This window comes from Vipera berus, assembly GCF_964194415.1.
Source record: "Vipera berus genome assembly, chromosome: 2".
In the NCBI taxonomy this organism is placed as follows: domain Eukaryota; kingdom Metazoa; phylum Chordata; class Lepidosauria; order Squamata; family Viperidae; genus Vipera; species Vipera berus.
In genome coordinates, this window is record NC_138203.1 from 88,495,268 (window position 1) to 88,516,889 (window position 21,622).

Sequence of the window (21,622 nt, forward strand, 5' to 3'; positions counted from 1 at the left end):
CATCTTAGCTTCCAGTAACAATGGATTCAACAATGGATGATGTAATTAGCTTAGCATGCCAGGAATATGTGGATGATAAAACAAGGAATCACTTAAGTGTCATTTGTGAGTTAAGTGAGGCACTGGACATCAAGCCGATGAACTTTGTTGTTCATCGTATATAATCAGAACATGCAATCTTCTATTAGTGCTATTAAAATGGGAAAAATGGAGACTGAGAAATGCATAAATCAGACTTTTCTAATCAACATTCAGTAGCTGGGTTTGAATTTTTGCTAGTGCCTTCAACTAACTTTTAAAGAAAAAGGAAGCATTTCTTAGTGTGAAGACATCTGGATCTGACTCAAAGTAAAGTGTCCACATGAAAGCTTTGGGTCAAAGGATGCTCAGCAGTCCCATAACCCTTTGGCCTTTCTTAATGTATCCAGTATGGTGTTAATAAAAACACACACACATTTCTCCAGCAGTGGGTCAATTTCCTGTTTTCTTTTTCCTTTTTTGCTGCTGAAATATAGACAATCCTTTCAGCCAGAGGAAGACACAACAAAACCTTCAGGTGTTATTTCTATTGAAAAACAGTTTTGATTCTGACTGCAGCACTCAGTAGCCTTTGATGGGAAATGACAGAGAAGGAAAGGGCCAGAACAAAACTATCAAATGATGCTCTGTATTATGGAAAGAAAAGGAGGGAAGTTGTCAAGGCTGCTAACATCGAATGTTCTTGCTTGACAAGAGATGAAGAAGTAGCCATTTCATATGTTAAACTTGTCTATTGCTTTAAGAGATTGAATTTCAGGTTGGGAGGGGGGACGAGTAGGATTGTACTTTCAAGGCCATCTCTAACTAAAGAAGATAAGACCTTGGCGGGTTTTCTAATGGAAGGGAAACTGATTCTTTAAATTAATTGGAGAATATGATTAATGACAAAATTAGAGAGGTGGAGAATTGTATTTAATATATTGTGCAAGGGGGCGGAGATTTCAGATTCCAGCTTCCTTCGAGCAAGCATTTGCCGGTGTATTAGGCTAATAAAGGACTTTTAAGGTAAACAATGCCTCAGAGTCACTTGAAAAGCCCATACATCGGAAACTTGACAGAAGTATTGGATCCTCTGAAATATTAGGTTGAGGGCAAGAAGACTCTCAAAAATTGCAAGTAATTTTGCACAGGATGCTAAAGAGCCAGATGTATCCAAAGCTTTCCAGATCAAAACTCATGTTCTGATACTCCTTCATCAATTAGTCATCTTGGATAGTCGTCTATCTAGTTAAGCCAGCACCCTAAAGATACAGTTTAAAATTTATGTCTACCATATGAAAGGGAAAACCAAGAGATTTGGCTTTGGTACCTAAAAGTTTGACAATGTTTGGATTGTCAAATTCAGCCATGAGAGCTGCCTCTCTTTGAAAATCGGCCTGCATGTCTGCTGAGGCTTCTTCTTTGAGCATCTTCACCGCAACCATTGTGAAGGGTTCATAGGGCAGCAGTCCAGGAGCCCTAAGGGAAATGTAGAAAGAAAAGTTACAGGTTGGATGGAGTCCTTTGTGGAATGCAACTCCCCAAAATTTCCAGCAATCAGTTGTTAGTGAGACAGGAGGATTAAAAGAGGATGAGTTACAGAATGATAAAAGAGATTACTATAACCACACTCATGTCTGTTTAACTTCACACTACAATTTAGCATTGCATGGAAAGCATTTTTTTTCTCATTGGATGGGAAGACATTCCCATCCCACTATTATCACCCTGACAGAACGTAGGATATGGCAGAGTGTAGCAAGAAATCACAGCATATCACTACCAGTATAACATCCCTATATAGGAAGACTAACTAAGATAATACGGCACATGGCAGGAAATGATATCTGTTCTGGCTTCATAAAGTATGCTTATTTATTTTCATTTCTTCTTGAAGTTCAAATAGCTAATGATAAAAAAAAAAGAATATGCAGAGCGATTGGTAATTAGGACCACACTTCAAACAGATTATGATTAAAGGGAATTTTTACTTCTAAGTATCTCATGTTAATAGATACATCTGGTCTGACCAGAAGGAAGAGATATCCTAGTCATGTAGTAACTCTCTGTACTTGTATGTAGTAGGGAACAGTAAGTGCATAGAGTCCTCCTGCTCAGCTGTTGGCTTAAATGTCAAACTGTTTTACTATTCTGGAGCCGTTCTGTGGTTTTACTCTCCAAAACATATTTCTAGCTTTTATGATAGCTGCTCTGGCCATATGGCAGCCAGACAGGTGCAGCTGAATGCCACAAATGTCGCATCATTGTCAAATGCCAGCATAAGGCAAAAGGCCAGTCTGAAATCAAATTACCCCAAGTGGCAATACAACTGTAAGCCAGGCCTATTTAACTTTGCAACCAAGAGCATCAAATTCTTTGCAAATATTTAAGCTCAATGAAATGTCTTCAGGAAACTGTTGGGCTCTGGTGATGAACCACAGGAAGCTCTTTTAATGTACTTGCAACATATTGGGATCTGTGAAAAAGAGACGAGGAAAATGGTATGACTTCCTTGAGCAGTTGGAGCAATGGAAAGTCAACTGGCTTCTAATTTGGATTGGGGAATCTTAATTGCTTTCCGGAGCCAAAACATAAGATCTGGAATTCTGCAGCCGCAAAGCTAAAATTCTGCAATTTGCAATATTAGGTTTTCTATTTCTATTTTCTGTCACCAGATACATTCCCACAACAGTAAATAAATAAACTGGTAGTATGGCAAGATTCTGTCTAAAGCACTGTTGTTTCTCAATCTTAGCAACTTTAAGATGTGTGGATTTCAACTTCCAGAATTCTCCAGGTAGCTTGGTTGGCTGGACAATTCTGTGAGTTGAAGTCCACACATCTTACAGTTTCAAGGTTGAAAAGCCCTGGTCTAAAGGATCCTGTTCTCTGGGCCTAACACTGGGAAATAATATTGCATCATTCACTATCAATTTCTGTTTTCATCCATCTTTCACTCTTCTGACCTCCTAAAACTCTGTTCTCTTGCAAGGTACAGCTAACATTGGGAAGAGGGTTTGGATGTTTCAGATTCCAAGTTATCACTTGATGTTGGGGAGAAGGCAGTTATCAATTTATATCAATGATGGAACAAAATCCAATCACATTGCAGAAGTGGATGAATCTTTTACTGCAAATCCTCTAGGACTTTGAACAGAAAGAACTCAATGATAGCTGCCAAATCATGACTGGTTAACAGTTTGTTTACCTTGCTTGAAAGACCCGTCCAAAAGCTCCTTCTCCGATATCTCTTACATATTCAATATTATTTCGTGGATATTCCAAACTGAATAATTTGGGATTCAAAAGTAAAGGCATGCGTTGATACATAGGATTGGGGTGCAGCCTGTCCAACAAGAGCTCCGAAGGAAGAGTGGTCAGAGCTGGTGGTACCAACTCCCTGAAATGTTTGAGAGAGAAAGAATCTGTGGCTTAATAGGAATAAGCCTTGCAAACAAACCAACAACTTTTTGTGACTCAAAATTCTAGCATTCATTCAGCCAGGATATATGGAATATACAAAAATAGAGGCATATTATAATATTGATAAAACACAAATTAAACTATGAGGCTATTTCCCTGTCATTTAAGGTATGTAATCCTGTCTCCAGGATTACTCTTAGAAGCATCTATATCCAAGACACTTCGCACTAAATGATGACACTTATAAACGGCTAAATCTGCCCATATACAAAAGCTCTCTTCCCTAAACTGATTCCTCCAGTTTCAAAGGATTTCAGGCCACATAATCCCCACCTTTGGCCATGTAAGGATAATGAAAAAACAACACCAAAGAAGCTACATTGAAGAAGCTAAATTACTGTGGGACTTTGGAATTGAGACACACAAGCACCTGCCGCATTGCATCCCAGACTTAACAATTGTCCATAAGAAAGACAAAAAGAAAAAGTCTGGATAGTGAATGTGGCAGTGTCTGGAGACAGCAGAAGAGAAGAGAAAGAACTGGGGGGGGGGATCCCAAAATACAAAGCCCTGCAAATAGAAATAGAATGACAAGAAAGAGAGGTAAAAGGTAAAGATTTCCCTGCATATGCGTGCTAGTCGTTTCCAACTCTAGGGGGCGGTGCTCATCTCCGTTTCAAAGCCGAAGAGCCAGCGCTTGTCCGAGGACGTCTCCGTGGTCATGTGGCTGGCATGACTAGACGCCAAAGGCGCATGGAACACTGTTACCTTCCCACCATAGTGGTCCCTATTTTTCTACTTGCATTTTTACGTGCTTTTGAACTGCTAGGTTGGCAGAAGCTGGGACGAGTAACAGGTGATCACTCTGTTACGCGGCACTTGGGATTCGACCCGCCAAACTACCGACCATCTGATCGATAAGCTCAGCGTCCTAACCCACTGAGCCACCGCGTCCCTATAAGAAAGAGAGAGCTTGGCCCAAAGTCACCCAGATGGCTTTCACACCTAAGGGAAAATTTGGTTTCCTTCGGTTTCTAGTCTTACACTTTAATCACAACACTAAACTGGCTCTTCAGTTCAGCAAAGTTGAGATAACTCTTCATTTTGCTGAATCTGATGGTGCTCACTAACACTTACCTTGTTTTGTTTTTCCATTGCTTGCGTCTCCGACAACAAACCAGGATTGTAAGAATGAGAATGATGACCATTGCAAAGCTGGAGATGATGGAGATGATGACAGTCATGGAGTAGGTAGGAGAGAGAGAAGGGAAGAAAGGGAAATGTGGAGGTACTGTACTCAACTTTGTTGTTCCCAATGCCAAGGAATCTGAAATAGAAACAAATCAGACTTCACTTTTAGAGGCATTGTTGCTATTATCATATTGCCATGGAAATTAGTATGGAAGCAGCCTCCATAAGCAAAAGCACTGTCCGGTGAATTGAAGGGAATAGGAAGTGGGCTTTTGTATTTAGTGTGGAAAAGTATTTGAGGATAAAATCATAACATTCTTAGTCCTCAAATGGCAAAAATAAAGACTATTGTCATGGTTCCAACGGACAGAGACGAATAAAGCAGAACTCCGAGGCTTGCAAATTCCTCAAAGAACATGTTTATTAGTTACAAAGTATTGGCACGGTCAAGAGTGAAACCAAGACTGGATACACACCTAACAATTCCCCAAAATCAAGTTAAAAGTCCCACCCATAAAACTATGCAAGCAACTATGTTCCCCAATATAATTATTTGGTCGGCTTTTTTACACAAAACCCAGCCTGCAGTCTGCACTGGTTTGTAAGTGATAATGGACAGAAATATTTTTAGTGGGGTGCAACAATGCATTTGACAGAGCCGCTGTTCAAAATTCATTGGCCCAAACAAAACACCTCCTCCTGTAACATTAAAGCAATCACCTTCTCTGGAAAGCCAGACTGTAGCTGTTTTAAAGGCCCAGACACACACATACCAGCTTTCACGGAGACTGCCAGCAAAACAGCTGTACGTGTGCACGCATGAACTGACAGCTGGGGACAGTCTTCACAGTAGCTCCATAAGCCTTCTAAAGATCACAGCTACTCTGGCTCCAAGGAGGGATGTCCAAGGGTTGCAAGCAACCTTTCTGAAACAGTCCTAGTGTTTTACCCAGTCCTGAAAGGGGCCACCAAACCTTTCTAAAACTGTTTTAATTCTCCCAACACATGTGACTTCAAGATGATTTTAGTTACCAATATGCCCAACTGAGATTAAAATACCACAGTACTGTTTGTAGGAAGAATCTGCAGATAAGGAGTTTTAAGTGATCCCCTTTTCTTACAAGTGCCAATTCTCCAAATCAAATCAATCTCCACTCCTAATTTCATAATATAATTCCACTGTTTTGCTTTTAATGAAATATGAGGAAAATAAACATGCCAGAGACATATACCTCACTGTGAGTTTTTCAAAAGAAAGAAGGAAATCAATATGAATAGCTAAGATTCAGTGATGCATTTATTTTTATTGTTGTTGTTGTTAGCTGCGAAGTTGTGTCCGACCCATCGCGACCCTATGGACAACATTCCTCCAGGCCTTCCTGTCCTCTACCATCTTCTGGAGTCCATTTAAGCTCACGCCTACTGCTTCAGTGACTCCATCCAGCCACCTCATTCTCTGTCGTCCCCTTCTTCTATTGCCCTCGATCTTTCCCAGCATTAGGCTCTTCTCCAGTGAGTCCTTCCTTCTCATTAGGTGGCCAAAGTACTTGAGTTTTAGCTTCAGGATCTGGCCTTCTAAAGAGCAGTCAGGATTGATCTCCTCTAGGACTGACCGGTTTGATCGCCTTGCGGTCCAAGGGACTCGCAGGAGTCTTCTCCAGCACCACAGTTCAAAGGCCTCAATTCTTTGGCGCTCAGCCTTTCTTATGGTCCAACTTTCACTGCCATACATTGCAACTGGGAAGACCATAGCCTTGACTATACGCACTTTTGTTGACAGGGTGATGTCTCTGCTTTTTAGTGTGCTGTCTAGATTTGCCATGGCTTTCCTCCCCAGGAGCAAGCGTCTTTTAATTTCTTGGCTACAGTCCCCATCTGCAGTGATCTTGGAGCCCAGGAAAATAAAATCTGTCACTACCTCCATTTCTTCCCCATCTATTTCCCAGGAATTGAGAGGGCCAGATGCCATGATCTTGGTTTTCTTAATGTTAAGTTTCAACCCAAGTTTTGCACTCTCCTTCTTCACCTGCAACAAGAGGCTCTTTAGTTCTTCTTCACTTTCTGCCATTAGAGTGGTATCATCTGCGTATCTTAGGTTGTTGATATTTCTTCCGGCAATCTTAATTCCAGCTTTTGATTCATGTAGCCCTGCCTTTCTCATGATGTGCTCTGCATATAAGTTAAATAGGCAGGGCGACAGTATACAGCCTTGCCGGACTCCTTTCCCAATTTTGAACCAGTCAGTGGTTCCGTGTCCAGTTCTCACTGTTGCTTCTTGGCCCGCATATAGGTTTCTCAAGAGACAAATAAGATGGTCTGGTACTCCCATCTCTTTAAGAACTTGCCACAGTTTGTTATGATCCACACAATCAAAGGCTTTAGCATAGTCAATGAAGCAGAAGTAGATGTTTTTCTGGAACTCCCTAGCTTTCTCCATGATCCAGCGTATGTTGGCAATTTGATCTCTAGTTCCTCTGCCTCTTCGAAATCCTGCCTGCACTTCTGGTAGTTCTCGATCCACATACTGCTGAAGTCTAGCTTGTAGGATTTTAAGCATGACTTTACTAGCATGAGAAATGAGTGCAATGGTGCGATAGTTTGAACATTCTTTGGCACTGCCTTTCTTTGGAATTGGAATGTAAACTGATCTTTTCCAATCCTGTGGCCATTGTTGAGTTTTCCAAATTTGCTGGCAAATTGAGTGTAGCACTTTTACTGCATTGTCTTTTAAGATTTTGAATAGCTCAGCTGGAATACTGTCACTTCCACTAGCTTTGTTGTTGCTCAGCTTTTCTAAGGCCCACTTCACTTCACATTCTAGGATGTCTGGCTCTAGGTCAGTGACCACCTCATTGTGATTATCAGGGACGTTAAGCTCATTCTTGTATAGTTCTTCTGTGTAATTTTGCCACCTCTTCTTAATCTCTTCTGCCTCTGTTAGGTCCCTGCCATTTTGGTCCTTTATCATGCCCATTTTTGCATTGAACGTTCCCTTCATTTCTCCAATTTTCTTGAAAAGATCTCTGGTCCTCCCTATTCTATTGTTTTCTTCTATTTCTTTGCACTGTTCATTTAAGAAGGCATTCTTATCTCTTCTAGCTATTCTCTGGAATTCTGCATTCAATTGGGTGTATCTTTCTTTTTCTCCCTTGCCTTTCGCTTCCCTTCTTTCCTCAGCTATTTGCAAAGCTTCCTCAGACAGCCATTTTGCTTTCTTGCATTTCTTTTTCTTTGGGATGGTTTTGGTTGCTACCTGTTGTACAATGTCGCGAACCTCTGTCCATAGTTCTTCAGGCACTCTGTCTATCAGATCTAATTCCTTAAATCTATTTGTCACCTCTACTGTATATTCAACAGGGATATGATTTAATTCATACCTGAGTGGCCTAGTGCTTTTCCCTACTTTCTTCAGTTTAAGCCTAAACTTTGCAAGGAGAAGCTCATGGTCTGAGCCACAGTCAGCTCCTGGTCTTGTTTTTGCTGACTGTATAGAGCTTCTCCATCTTTGGCTGCAGAGCATATAGTCAATCTGATTTCTGTGTTGACCATCTGGTGATGTCCATGTGTAGAGCCGTCTCTTGGGTTGTTGGAAAAGAGTGTTTGCTATGACCATCGTATTCTCTTGACAGAATTCTATCAGCCTGTGCCCTGCTTCATTTTGCACTCCAAGGCCAAACTTGCCTGTTATTCCAGTTATCTTTTGGCTTCCTACTTTAGCATTCCAATCCCCCATGATGATAAGAACATCATTTTTTGGTGTTAGTTCTATAAGGTGCTGTAGTGCTTCATAGAACTGGTCAATTTCATCCTCTTCAGCACCGGTGGTTGGGGCATAGACTTGGACTACTGTGATATTGAATGGTTTGCCTTGGATTCGAACTGAGATCATTCTGTCATTTTGAGGATTGTATCCTAGTATTGCTTTTCCTACTTTTTTATTGACTATGAAGGCTACTCCATTTCTTCTGAGGGATTCTTGCCCACAGTAGTATACCTGATAGTCATCTGAATTAAATTCACCCATTCCTGTCCATTTTAGTTCGCTGATACCTAAGATGTCGATGTTTAGTCTTGTCATCTCTTGTTTGACCACGTCCAGCTTGCCTTGATTCATGGATCTTACATTCCAGGTTCCTATGGAGAAAAAATCTTTACAGCATCGGACTTTCCTTTCACCACCAGACATATCCACAGCTGAGCGTCCTTTCGGCTTTGGCCCAGTCGCTTCATTCTTTCTGGCACTACTAGTACTAGCCCTCTGCTCTTCCCCAGTAGCATATTGGACACCTTCCGACCTGAGGGGCTCATCTTCCAGCGTCATATCATTTTGCCTTTTGGTACTGTCCATAGGGTTTTCATGGCAAAGATACTGGAGTGGGTTGCCATTTCCTTCTCCAGTGGATCACGTTTTGTCAGAACTCTCTGCTATGACCTGTCCGTCTTGGGTGGCCCTGCACGGCATAGCTCATAGCTTCATTGAATTACGCAAGCCCCTTCGCCACGACAAGGCAGTAATCCATGAAGGGGAATTTTTATTACTGTATAGCAAGTCAGATTAAACCCTTGCAACTTAGCATTCAACTTAGAATTCAAAAACAGATGGTTTTTTATTGGTTAACTTTTCTTCCAGCCTGAAAAAAGCATCATCGATTATCAGATTTAATTACTGATACCAGTTAATTTTAATTATTATGGTAAGTTACTGATAAAAAAGATACTGAAACATTTCAGAACCATTTTATTATTGTTTACAGCCAAATTCAAAACAGAAACAGAAGTTCCTAGAGTAATGTTGAATTAAGTTTTGAAATAGTGGGCTTCCGGTTTTGCGCATAGCACAACTAGCCAAGGGATTGCGGGGCTCCATACCCTACGGCCTATTTTTTTCCTGTTTGGGGACCCTAAATGGGTGTATCCAGACTTGGTTTCACTCTTGACCATGCCAATACTTTGTAACTAATAAACATGTTCTTTGAGGAATTTGCAAGCCTTGGAGTTCTGCTATATTCGTCTCTGTCAGAACCATGACAACAGTCTTTATTTTTATCGTTTGAGGACTAAGAAGTGAGAAGGAGGGGGACTTTTGCCCCACCCACCCACAGAAGGAAGTGGTGAATTAAACTCTTATGGAGGACATAAATATATTGAAATGAAATGAATGTAAGACTTAAATCTGGATAAGTTTGACATTGGTGGAATTTGTTAAGATTTTCTTTTCAAAAGATTATTGATGAAAACAGAAGAAAGTATTGTTTGTTCTGAAAACTGAAAAACAGACTGATGCTGATATCTAGTGGTGGATGAAAATATACAACTGTAGTCGCTTTAATACAGGAATTGGCAGAAAGCCTAGAAAAAGATAACTTGTTTTTGTGACCTTCAATGTCTTAACTAAACAGAGAACAGCTGAAACAAAAAAAAATATTTTGGGTTGCCTACAAGGCAAGAACTATAAACCTTAGGGAAAAATTGACCTTCCTGGATTATAAATACTTATTGAATTGTGACTCTAAAGCTGTTTGCAGAGAAAGGAAAACTTTGATTTCTGGCTATCATGGAACATCAGAAATCTGCAGAAAGTACATATCAAGAAAAAACAAATACCTTCCAGAAGGAAATGTATGCTATGTTGCAAGTAATTCAAATGACAATGATTTCAAACCACAAGGAAATTAAAAATAACTTTGAAAATATAAATGAACACATCTTCAATTTAACCTTACAACAAAAAAACCTCTCAGAAAATAAAAATAGAGAGCAATCAGATAAAGCAGACAACTGAACATAAACCAGAGAAAAGAGATTTAAAGATGGAACCCAACAATGGAAGGAATTACGACTTAACCGAGGCAGAGAAAAACATGCAGGAAATATTGCACATGAAAAAGATAACCTACACTTCAAGATTGCAAAATAAGTCTGAGGACAAGAAAAAAGATTTGACAACTCAGCTGTCAGGAGAACTACGAGAACTTGAGAGACAAAAAAATGATAAGAGAAATTAAGAGAGAGAGAGAAGAAAAAGATTTTCAATGAATACAAAGAGGCAAAACCCTCCCACAAAAACATCTTACTGGATTTGTCTCCTGTACTTAAAACAACATCTACAAGATTCTGGGAAGACTTTTTGGTCCAACAGAGCATACTGATTAGGAAAAAAAAGCATGCTGATTGGTAAAAAAAAAAGACTAAAGATAGAATTAAGAAATTAGATGATGGAAATTATCAGAGGAAATATCTAAAGATTAAACACTTGTTTGAATATGGTTAAAAAAATAGAAAAATTCTGGATATAAATGTATTTTAGTTTAAGAGGGATGGGTCCCTCAAGTAACATAGTATTTTTTATGATATGAGAAATATAAAAATGTTGAGATGGTTTATATGAGGGAAATGTTTTAAATACTTAAGTATAATTGATCTTGAGAAAATCTCAATTGATAAGAATGTTCTGAATAGATTCAAAAGATTAGATGATGGGATTTATTAGATGGATTATTTAAAGATTAAACATTTGTTAGAATATAGTTAAAAAGAATAGAAAAATTCTGGATATAAATGTATTTTAGCTTAAGAGGGACATGTTTCTGAAGTAGTATACTATTTCCTTCTTTGTTTTCTTCTCTTTTTCTTTTTCTTTTTTTAAGATATGAGAAACATAAAATTGTTGGGATGGCTTGTATGAGGAAAAAGACTTAAATACTTAAGTGTAATTAACGCTGAGAAAATCTTAACCGGTAAGAATGTTTTGAACACTGCAGGGAAAACAAATCTAAATAAGAACTTTGAAAACAGGATCTATGATGAGGTAATTAAGATGATCAATTAGAAAAGAAGCTTTATATTGATGTCGTTGTTAAATACTAGAAAAGTGTTTATATTCAATTGTTATCCTATCAAAATACTAAGAAATGTACTAATTTAAGTTTGGTAAAAGAGAATATTATTGTAAAAAGAGAAAATCAAAGAAAGCTACTATGTGGATTATGGAACTATAGAAATTAACTGTTATTGATTGTTTTTAAATGTAAACCCAGACAACATGCTCTTTACCAAATATTAGGGTGACTATGTTAAAAAAAATCAATAAAATATATTTTAAAAAAATAAGTTTTGAAATAATGAGTTTGCAGCTTTTGGACTTAGATCCACTAGGTAAAATTCACACCAAACACTCCTTTTGACTGAAGAATATTTGTAATGGGATCTTACCATCTTCACACTGAGGTATGTGGCAATATTCCCACTGTATAGAAGGATCTTTTGTGTAACACCAGGGCCGTGCATTTTCACCCCCTGGATTACGACAATAATTGATTGCACTGAAGAGCTCTGGGAAAATCTCAGGTGTTTTTCTATGTGCATGAGGAACCTAGTGACAAGGGAGAAGACAGTAAATATTTTTCAAGTATTTTCTCAACTTTTTGGCACTTTTGAAGCAATCATAGCAGAACTTTGTAACGAATGAACACTCCAGGGGGGAAGAGCTGATGAATTAGTACTAGGCTATATCTTCCCCATTTAAAAATATGAATGGAATGATCAACTTGTTTTCCGGCCATATGTTTCGCATATCCCACCATTTGTCTACTCTGCTGCCACATTGATTTGTTTACAAGAAAGTTCTGCAGGAAAGTATGAATATGAATTGATTTTTCTCCACTTTTCAAAACACATGACCACCTTTTTGATTTGTTTCCATACTTATTTTTAGTAGAAAGAACCCCAGAACAAATCAGTGAGGGCTGCAGAAGAGAACCGTATTTTATTAGTCAGGAAGATCGGTCCATTTCCTTTTGCAACACAAAAAGAACAAAACCCGCAAGCATGCCAGCAATGTGTTTCTCATTTTAGAATAGAATAGAATAGAATAGAGCTGGAAGGGACCTTGGAGGTCTTCTAGTCTAGCCCCCTGCTCAAGCAGGAGGTCCTATATCATCTCCGTCAGATGATTGTCCAGTCTCTTTTTAAAAACTTCCAGCGATGGAGCGCCCATGATTTTTGGGATGATTTTTTTCTCACTGTCAGGAAGTTTCTCCTACAATGCAAACTGTGCTGTTCATCTCCCGACATAAATCTCTTTTTAATCTGCAAATAAACTTGACGCAAACAAGCCCACATCTTTCTCCTCCTGTGCACAAAGGCTAATCTACTTCCTTGCCCAGAAATGATTTGATATCAGTGATTCCCAGAGGAAGATATATATTCAAATCTACTTTACAGCAAAGCTTTCCTCCACCTTGAAAAAATCGTTTTCTTACCTGTGCACTCCACTTCTGACATGGAATGCCAGAAACTGTGACATTCGCCGAACCTTCATAAGTTGCCCCGTTCCCTTTGTAACAAGTTTCTGAAGAGAAACAAAATCAAACAGGATGGTCTAATAACAGTATAGAATACATTCCATTTAGTGGACAAACCATAATTTGCTCTGGCAATATTGAAAAAAATAAGGTTTTTTTTCCCCAAGGGTTAAATGGGGAGACTGAATATGGTTCACTGGCGTCTTTTTGACAGATCAGGAATTCAGCAAGATAATATATGGGGCGGCTGTAACAGCTCTCTTAAAACCTCAGGCTCCTTCTCTTTTTTTTATAAGTCCAGTTAATTTAATTTAAATTTTTACTATTACAGTCATGAACCTTCTGCCCATCCTGCTAAATTGCCCAACGCTTTTTACAAAACCATATATTTTTTTAAAAAGTTCATATTCTAAAGAGAACTGCTTACTTGTTGTGCCTTCTTTTTTCAGATCTGAGGAAAGAGAAAAAAATGTAATCAAGATCCTATATAGCAATCCCCGAGATAAAAGATTTGGTGCTGTGGTATTTACGTAGTATGACATGATTAAAGGAACATTAAGTTACTAACCAATCATCATAGCTGTGCCTTTATCCCCAGCTAGATGATCCACCATTTGCAGATAAGTATAAATCATCATGGAAAGAACATTTTAACCCGACCTTTTTTCTGTGGGTGACATTGTTCTTCCAGAGCTAAGGGCAATTGATGAGAGAGATCCTCAACGTTTTGATTAAAATGCATTCAGTGATATGTGAAGGTTGAACATTTGATAGGTGCCCAAGCTGCCAGATACTTGCCTCTACCTAAGAGCAAAACTCTTTTACTTCTTGCCTTGTTGTGTCCTTGACTATTCAGAGGCTAAATCAGAATCCCATTACCCATGACTATTTATTACATTTTGTATTATATACCCTGCCCTTGTAATCAATTGGGAAACAGATGGGAAGGGAAATTGGGCAGGACTCTGGGTCTGACAGCACTCGTGTAAAATACATAATTTCCATAATTGTGGAGCAAGGGGGGAGGTGTTTATTTTATTTATTTTTAAAAAAATAGTACGGCCATCCATCTTTGAACACAACTCTGAGAGACTTCCAATCACAATTAAACTACTCAAAACAGAAAACTTGAAACTAAAAATCCAGCACAGGTAGTCTTTGATTTACAACCTCATTGAGCCCAAAATTTATGTTGCTAGGCGAGACAGTGGTTATGTAAGTTTTATCTCATTTTGTGACCTTTCCTCACATGGTTGTTAAGTGAATCACCTAGTCGTTAAATTAGTAACAGGGTTGTTAAGCGAATTTTCCTTGTCTATTGACTTTGGTTTGTCAGAAGGTCGCGAAAGGTGATCTTGTGACCCTGGGACATTGCAACCATCATAAATATGAGTCAGATGCCAAGCGTCTAAATTTCGATCATATGGCCATGGAGATGCTGCAATTGTTGTAAGTGTAAAAAATGGTCATAAGTCGTTTTTTTCAGTGCTGTTGTAACTTTGAACAGTCACTAAACAAACTGCTGTAAGTTGATGACCACCATCCCCAGGGTCTCCTCACTCTAGTCCCAGTGTCCGTGTGAAGAGTCAGCTCTTGATGGCTTTCTAGAAGGCTAAAAAGGGTGAGGGTCAGCCAGATTGCTGGGAGGAGGATGTTCCATAAGCATAAGGTAAGTTTTATTACACTGTCCTGCAATTTACTGAGGCACTTACCAAAATGTGGGATCCTGGTGCAGGTGGTGGGATCTTGGTGCATGCTGGGAAGTCTGTTACACTCTGGCAAAGTAAGCAACATCAGTGCCGGCTTATAAATACCTCTGCGGGCATTTTCTTCCATGGCAAGCCATTCCTTAAAGCAGTAGAGATCCTTTACAGCAAGGCAATGCTCTCTACATTGTTTATAAACAGTGGAATGCATAGTCAGCCATACAACCGCAATGGATTGTTATATAAACACACAACCACAGAATGGTGTAAATAAGATCAGCAAAGGCATATCGATTATGAATCTCTTTTAAACTAGTGGAGGATCTGTTTTGTACACTGAAATTAATTATCTTTAAAATCTTGTCCCGGACTCTGTTTTTGGTACTGCTGTGCCACCTTTGGGCTTTGTTTTCTTCATTCATTTTGCATTACATGTATTAGCATATTTTGTCAACAGCAATGGCCAAACACCCATTCACAAAAAGCCAACTGCAGTTGTAAGATAAATAGAAAGCTATACTTCTTACTCTGCTAACAGGTGGTTGGCAGTCTCTGTGTACAGAGTTGCTAGGTGAAGGAAGAAACTTACTCCAGAAAATATCTGAGAAGGCTTAATGTTTTCAGAATGATCTGGGAATCTATACTCTTCCTTGATTCAAAAGTGGAAAACATTGCTGGTCAGATTCCAATAATTCCATGCAACCTCTTACCCCATGCTAAACAACTTTAAACTCAGAACATGTCCAAAGCATGTTTTCCAATGGCATGGGACAGAATGCATGCAAACATTTAACATAGGCTTTCTGATCATTGCCACGAAGGACCTAATGAGGAAAATGTGTATTAACTGTGAAATGATGGAATAAAATAACGAGAAAGGGAAGTTACATTGTGCATATTTCTTGTTTGTCTAGGGTATTTTTTGTGGGGGTATCTAAGTGCCCCACTCTAAAAACAGAACGCCAAATTAAAAAGAATGTTTGCTTTGATCCGGCAGAGCAGAAGTTGCATTTTGTGCAAGAATTAGAAATACAATGCGCCTGTCCTCTTTTTGCTGAGCCCCTCAATTTCAAATATTACATCAATTGATCCTAAAGTGCGCTTAGATCATTGCTTATATGAACATATTTATACTACAGTGCATAGAATAGTGGTGAAGTCAACCGCCATCGCGTTCTCAAGAAAAGAAGCCTACTTGAGCCACACAACTCAATTTAAGGCTGTGTAACAGAATGTCACATAATTTGTGGGATAAGCCAAGAACCCAAAGCCAAGTGTTTTGCTGATTTCTGTTACCTGCAAACAGGTTTCGGAGCGGGTCCAATCCTGGAGGGGTTGCACTCCTGGAAGATGTAGTGACATAGCAGTGACTCAGCGGCTGGACGGCAGAACGGACTCATGGTTTTCAGCTCTGCCCAGGCTGTGCGAACAAGCAGTTCCTGAGTCTCCTCCGGATCTCCATAGGAGGTATTAAAGAAAACAAATGCATCCTTTGCCAACAAAGCCCTGCACACCTCTCCCCGGTATGAACTGCAGTAGCCCGCATCACCTTTGTAGAGTTTGCTGATGGGAGAAACACATGTAGGTAAGGATTTCCACGCAGGCTGGAACTGAGCAAACGTGTACAGCCATTGAAGAAATAACAACAGCAATGCTGCAGGCTATGAGGTAGTCCTTGCTTAATTGCCCAGTTTAGCAACTGTTCAAAGTTAGAACAGTAACTTTATGGAAAGTAAAGTTTGTGACCAGCCTTCACACTGTCACAGTTTCCTTGAGGTCAGGTGATCAAGAGTCAGATGCTTCACAGCCAATGGGTATTTAATAACTGTGGCAACATCCCACAGGCATGCGATCACCATTTGCACATTTCCTTGCCAACCTCTGAGAAGCAGAATCAATGGAGAAACCAGCGGTAAAATTGCAAGTTGCAGTCGCATGATGTCTCACTTAACAATCGTATCATGTAATGACAGAGTTGCTAATTCCACTTGTGGCCAGTAGGTGAGAACTACCTGTACAATATATGTATGAGTGTTATGTCTAGTACAGGGGTATAGGCAACCTTGGCTCTTTTATGACTCGTGGACTTCAACTCCCAGAATTCCTGAGCCAGCATGGCTCAGCTTGGAAACCTCTCTCTTTCCCCTCAGCATGGCTGGCTCAGGAATTCTGGGAGTTGAAGTCCACGAGTCATAAAAGAGCCAAGGTTGCCTACCCCTGGTCTAGTAGTCTCCAACCATTGTGGCTTCATGGACTGGCAGCAGCAGCAGCGGGGGAGGGGGGGAGGGGGTGGTTTCGTACATGCAACCTAGCTCCCGCACATGTGCAAATGAAGCTTCACACACTTGCCCACTGCTCGCGTGTCCCGGTTTCCAATGGGCTGCTGATCAATACTTGTCCGCAGCCTGGGGTTTGGGGACCCCTGTAGTAGATCAGGCAAGATTTTCAAAATAATTGCAATCTTTCATAATCCTAAGAATTCTGGATCAAGTGAGAAGGCTAATGGTTTGTTTGTTTGTTTGTTTGTTTTAAAAAAAACAGATGAAAAGAAAGAAAAAGCATATTTGATCGCTATTCCCTATCTTTGCAGCTGACATTCTTAATTGGAATAAGTTGAAGTCACCAGATTCTGATCAAGTACAGAATTTAGTTAAGAGATTCCTAAAAGTTCTCCCAGGTTTGTTGGAAAGAAAAAGCAAGCAAATATTTTGGAAGTTCACACTTTTGGAATGATTAATCCCAGCTGTTAAAATCAACACTCTTTTATCAGAAAGATTTAGGATAACTCCCAAGGTAATCTAATAATCTCCCAATTTTCTCTAATAATCTATTCTCTTTCCAAATCAGAATGCTAAAACTAACAGGCACACATCCCAAGATCAGTCATATTTCTCTATTCCCTCCACACACATACCAGCTTTTCACCAAGACACCTGACAGAGAGTTGCTTGGACCCTCAAAAGCATTGTACTACTTTGTATAGCAAACTAGCTGTTTACTCATTTGTTCAAAATCTGCAATTTAGGAATTCAGAAAAAAAAGTCACAGATCTCTGCAAGTGGCATCCTTAAACTTTTGTATATTAGGAAGTAGATCTTATGGAAAATCTCTGTTCAATAAGCTGAAAGTATGTGGGCTTTTCAATGCAATCAGGACTCTGGTGTGCCTGGCAGATGCTAAATATTTTCAACTGTATATGCACAGCTTCTTCCTTTGGGCCATTTGCCCAACAAATAAAAAATATCTGAATATAGTAATTGAACACACATGTCGTTTAAATATGTCAGCCTAACCTAGCCTCCAGAACAGCAAAGTGCAGTTTTCCTTGCAGAGAAAGAGACAGAGAGAGACAAAGAGACAGAGAGACTGACAATTTGTGTAGTGTTTAAGGCATCAGGCTAAAAACTGGGAGACTGTATTCTAATCCTGCCTCAGGCAAAAAGCAGTGGGTCTCTCTCAGGTCTATACTTGTAGTCCTTAACTTACAACAGTTCCTTTAATGTCCATTTAAAGTTACAATGGCACTGGGAAAAGTGACTTATGACCATTTTTCACAGTTACAACTTTTGCAGCATCCCCATGATCATGTGATCAAAATCCAGATGCCCGGCAACTGGTTCATACTTATGACCATTGCTGTGAGCCAAGGTACCCTTTTGCGACCTTCTGACAAGCCAAGTCAACAGGGAAGCCAGATTCACATAACAACTGGGTTACTAACTTATCAACTGCAGTGATTCACTTAACAACTGAGGCAAGAAAGGTCATAAAATGGGGCAAAACTCACTTAACAAATGTCTCACTTAACCACAGAAATCTTGGGCTCGATTGTGGTCGCAAGTCGAGGACTACCTGTACTGCAATCATGGGAGCAATCTAGAGGCTCTGGGGCATTCATTTGCTCTACCTTGGTCAAGGCTTATTCCTCAACAGGGTGCAATGTAGTAAATCTTAATGAAGCAGACCCCATATATGTTTTTCACATGACTTCTTCAATATGATTCCCTCTTCATGCTTGTAGATTCATTGATCACATGTCTTTCTTTGCATTCCTAATGGCATAAAAGTTGTATTGCAGCTGCCTGAAGTGACTTCAATCTTTTGTTAAATTCAATGTTGTTGTTTTTTTAAAAAAACCTGATCCTATGCAGTCAAATGTAAACAGCACTGAATACAATGATGCTTACTCCTGACGAATATTATAGTCATTCCATATAGACTTAATTATTAGCTTTATTTTGAGATTCTTTTGTTATAGATTTCCTACTTTTTTGGATTTCATAGCTTATACTCAGAAGATTAGTCAAAAGTCTTTCGCAGAGAATGGGTGCCTGAATTCTCGCACTGTTTGCAGTGCCTGCCTCCTGCTTCCCCCCAACTCCAGAGCCACACAGCCGCTGTCCCTGGAACAGAGATGGGGGGAGGGGCTTCTGCATGCTTCCGGAGGTTGGATCCAGCCCTTGGAGGACAGCTCGAAGCTGCTGCCACCTGGAACAGAGCTTCTGGAGGCTGGACTCAGGCCTCGGAGGGGCCCTCCAAGCTGTTTGCACCTGGAACGGAGATTAGGGAGGGCTTCTGCATTCCTCTGGAGGTTGGAAGCTCCATTCTGGGTGGTAGCAGCTTGCAGCAGTTCTCCAAGAGCTGGATCCAACCTCCAGAGGCATGCAGCAGCCCCCCCCCATCTCCGTTCCGGCACAAATGGTTTGGAGGACCCCTTCGAGGGCTGGCTCCAACCTCTGGAAGCTATGTGCCGGGTGGCAGCAGCTTGGAAGACACATCCAAGGCCTGGATCCAACCTCCAGAGGCATACAGAAGCCATCTCTGTTCCGGGTGCAAACGGCTTGGAGGACCCATGCAAGGCCTGGATCCAACCTCCGGAGGCATGCAAAAGCCTCCCCTGGCCTACCACGATCCGGGGACAACATGGTCACTTTCTCCTCCAGTGTGGCGAGCTCCAGCAGGCTGAACGTGGCTGGGAGGGGCCTGGCCTTCTCCCTCAGTTGAAGGGTGAATGTTGCAGTGCCACTGAAGTCACTCGTAAGGGCGAACGACTGCCGTGTCGCTGCAATATTCGTAATTTTGGGACTTGCTCGTAAAGACTAGGGGGCACTGATCATGTAACTTTGAACGAGCATTGTGAACGCTCGTAACTCAGGGATTACCTGTAACAGAAATGCAGGATATATCATTTATGCCACTTGTTATCCACTCTTTTGTTCACTTACAAAAGCAATCTTAACGCAAACGAAAATCTCTACCTGTCACTTATGAGGATAATTAGAAACCCTCCTTAGATGCAGAGCATGAGGTAGCAAAAAAAAAAATCAAGATGGTGGCTACACCACCCTATTTTTATACTTGTTGCAAAAAGGGCGTCTTTGATTGCAAGGCCACAACTACCATCTTGACTGCTTTTTATACCCCTAGCCCCATGTATCTTGCTCAAGGATTGCAAATTTACTGAGTTCAGAATGGGGGACTGCCCATAGAAGCTAATTCATTTGACTCTGGAAAATCATGATTACCAATGTGATGTTAGACACAGCTGGCAAACTAAGCCATTTCTGCCAATATTTCACTTTTATTTTATTTTTTTAAAGCATCTATATAGCCACCTGTCTTCCAGACAACTCTGGGCGGCTTCCAATAAAATCATTTTTTAAAAACTGTAAAACGCACTCAAAAGATAAAACATTTTAAAAAAATAAAAATGAAAACCTGGCGCCCATGCCTGCAAATATATCATTTAATCCCTCACCTTTTGGGAGAAAAGCCAGGTCCTTAAGGCATTTATAATGTTAAGGACTGTTTTTTGTTCCACAGTTGCTTTACAGGCAAGTGCACAAAAATCATTAGCCTACAATGTCTCGTTTAATGCACTTGCACATCCGTCCTAATGGTAACCCTTTCAGGGCAGAGATTTATTTATAGATGTATCAAAAATTATATGGCTGCCCCTCTCACACAAGTTGACTCTGACAGTACGCAATAAAACAAAGGCAATTCTTCCTCCAGCCACTCAGTTCCCTTCATATGAAACACATACAAGGACTGCTCAGCCACAACTGTTTTATGAAGCTTTACTCAAAGGTCACAGAGTTCAATTTATATCCGTTCTAAATATTTGGAAATGCCAGCTATCTGCGCCTTTGCAGAACCTTTCACGTTCACCAATCCCTCCGCCTGGAGGAAAACGAGTTGCCTGCTTTCGACAAGATGACTAGCATTTCCAAACACTCCATATTTACAGATGAACTCCAGCTGCAAGGAGGCCAGTCAGCTTTCTCCGTTTTAGAATCCTTTCTCAGCGTTGCAACTTATTTGCGTCTTTGGTTCTACCACTTTTTTGCCTACCAACTGGACTGGATGGCTTTTCCCTCAGCTCACGTTTGAAGGAAAGGAAGTGATTAATGATGACTGTAACTCGATCGCCATGCAGCAACCCTGCGGATATAGCCGGGCAAGCCAGGAGTCCTATTTCTTCCTGTGCTCAAGTCTTTTCCACTCTGATTTTATGAATGATGTACAGAGATGTTGCCAGTAGTTTTATAAGCTCCACTCCTAGCCTTCATTGTGTCAAAGACAGGCTTCTGAATGAAGGGAACTAGCAGGGCTTGCAACAACACGTAGTAGGAGGACGTCTTCAACCCTTAAAAACAAGGCTCCTGTTCAGAATTCAGAATTCCCATTTGCCAGCCAAATCTCTGGGGATACTATAAGCAGCCTGTTCATTGTCTGCATCCACAGTTTCTTACAGTTTTCCTCTAAGTGGGTCCTTAAGATTATTGAATAAACTCAGGCCTCATTAGTCTAGTGCTTCCTTTGAGTAGGAGCAGGCCCTGGGTTTAATGTCCTTGAATTTTGCCTATCTGACTATTTGTCTAGTCAGCTAATACTTTAGTCTTGTTTTTAGGGCCAGCCTAATTCATTTAAAGGCACTTTGCTATCAGAGAAGTATCTTTTGGTCAAAATATCAGACTA

At 40.2% G+C, this 21,622-nt stretch overlaps 1 protein-coding gene across 1 annotated transcript in view; it reads right to left on the minus strand.

The window, feature by feature from the left end:
• MUSK (muscle associated receptor tyrosine kinase) overlaps positions 1-21,622 on the minus strand; it is a gene marked incomplete at its 5' end in the record, with an annotated part of 52,544 nt that overhangs the window by 2,023 nt on the left and 28,899 nt on the right. Inside the window, 8 exons of the mRNA XM_081318902.1 lie at positions 1,349-1,497; positions 3,227-3,418; positions 4,579-4,768; positions 11,845-12,004; positions 12,894-12,982; positions 13,363-13,386; positions 14,648-14,823; positions 15,938-16,204. Of these exons, the coding sequence (XP_081175028.1) occupies positions 1,349-1,497; positions 3,227-3,418; positions 4,579-4,768; positions 11,845-12,004; positions 12,894-12,982; positions 13,363-13,386; positions 14,648-14,823; positions 15,938-16,204 (1,247 nt within the window). The remainder of the gene's footprint in view (positions 1-1,348; positions 1,498-3,226; positions 3,419-4,578; positions 4,769-11,844; positions 12,005-12,893; positions 12,983-13,362; positions 13,387-14,647; positions 14,824-15,937; positions 16,205-21,622) is intronic.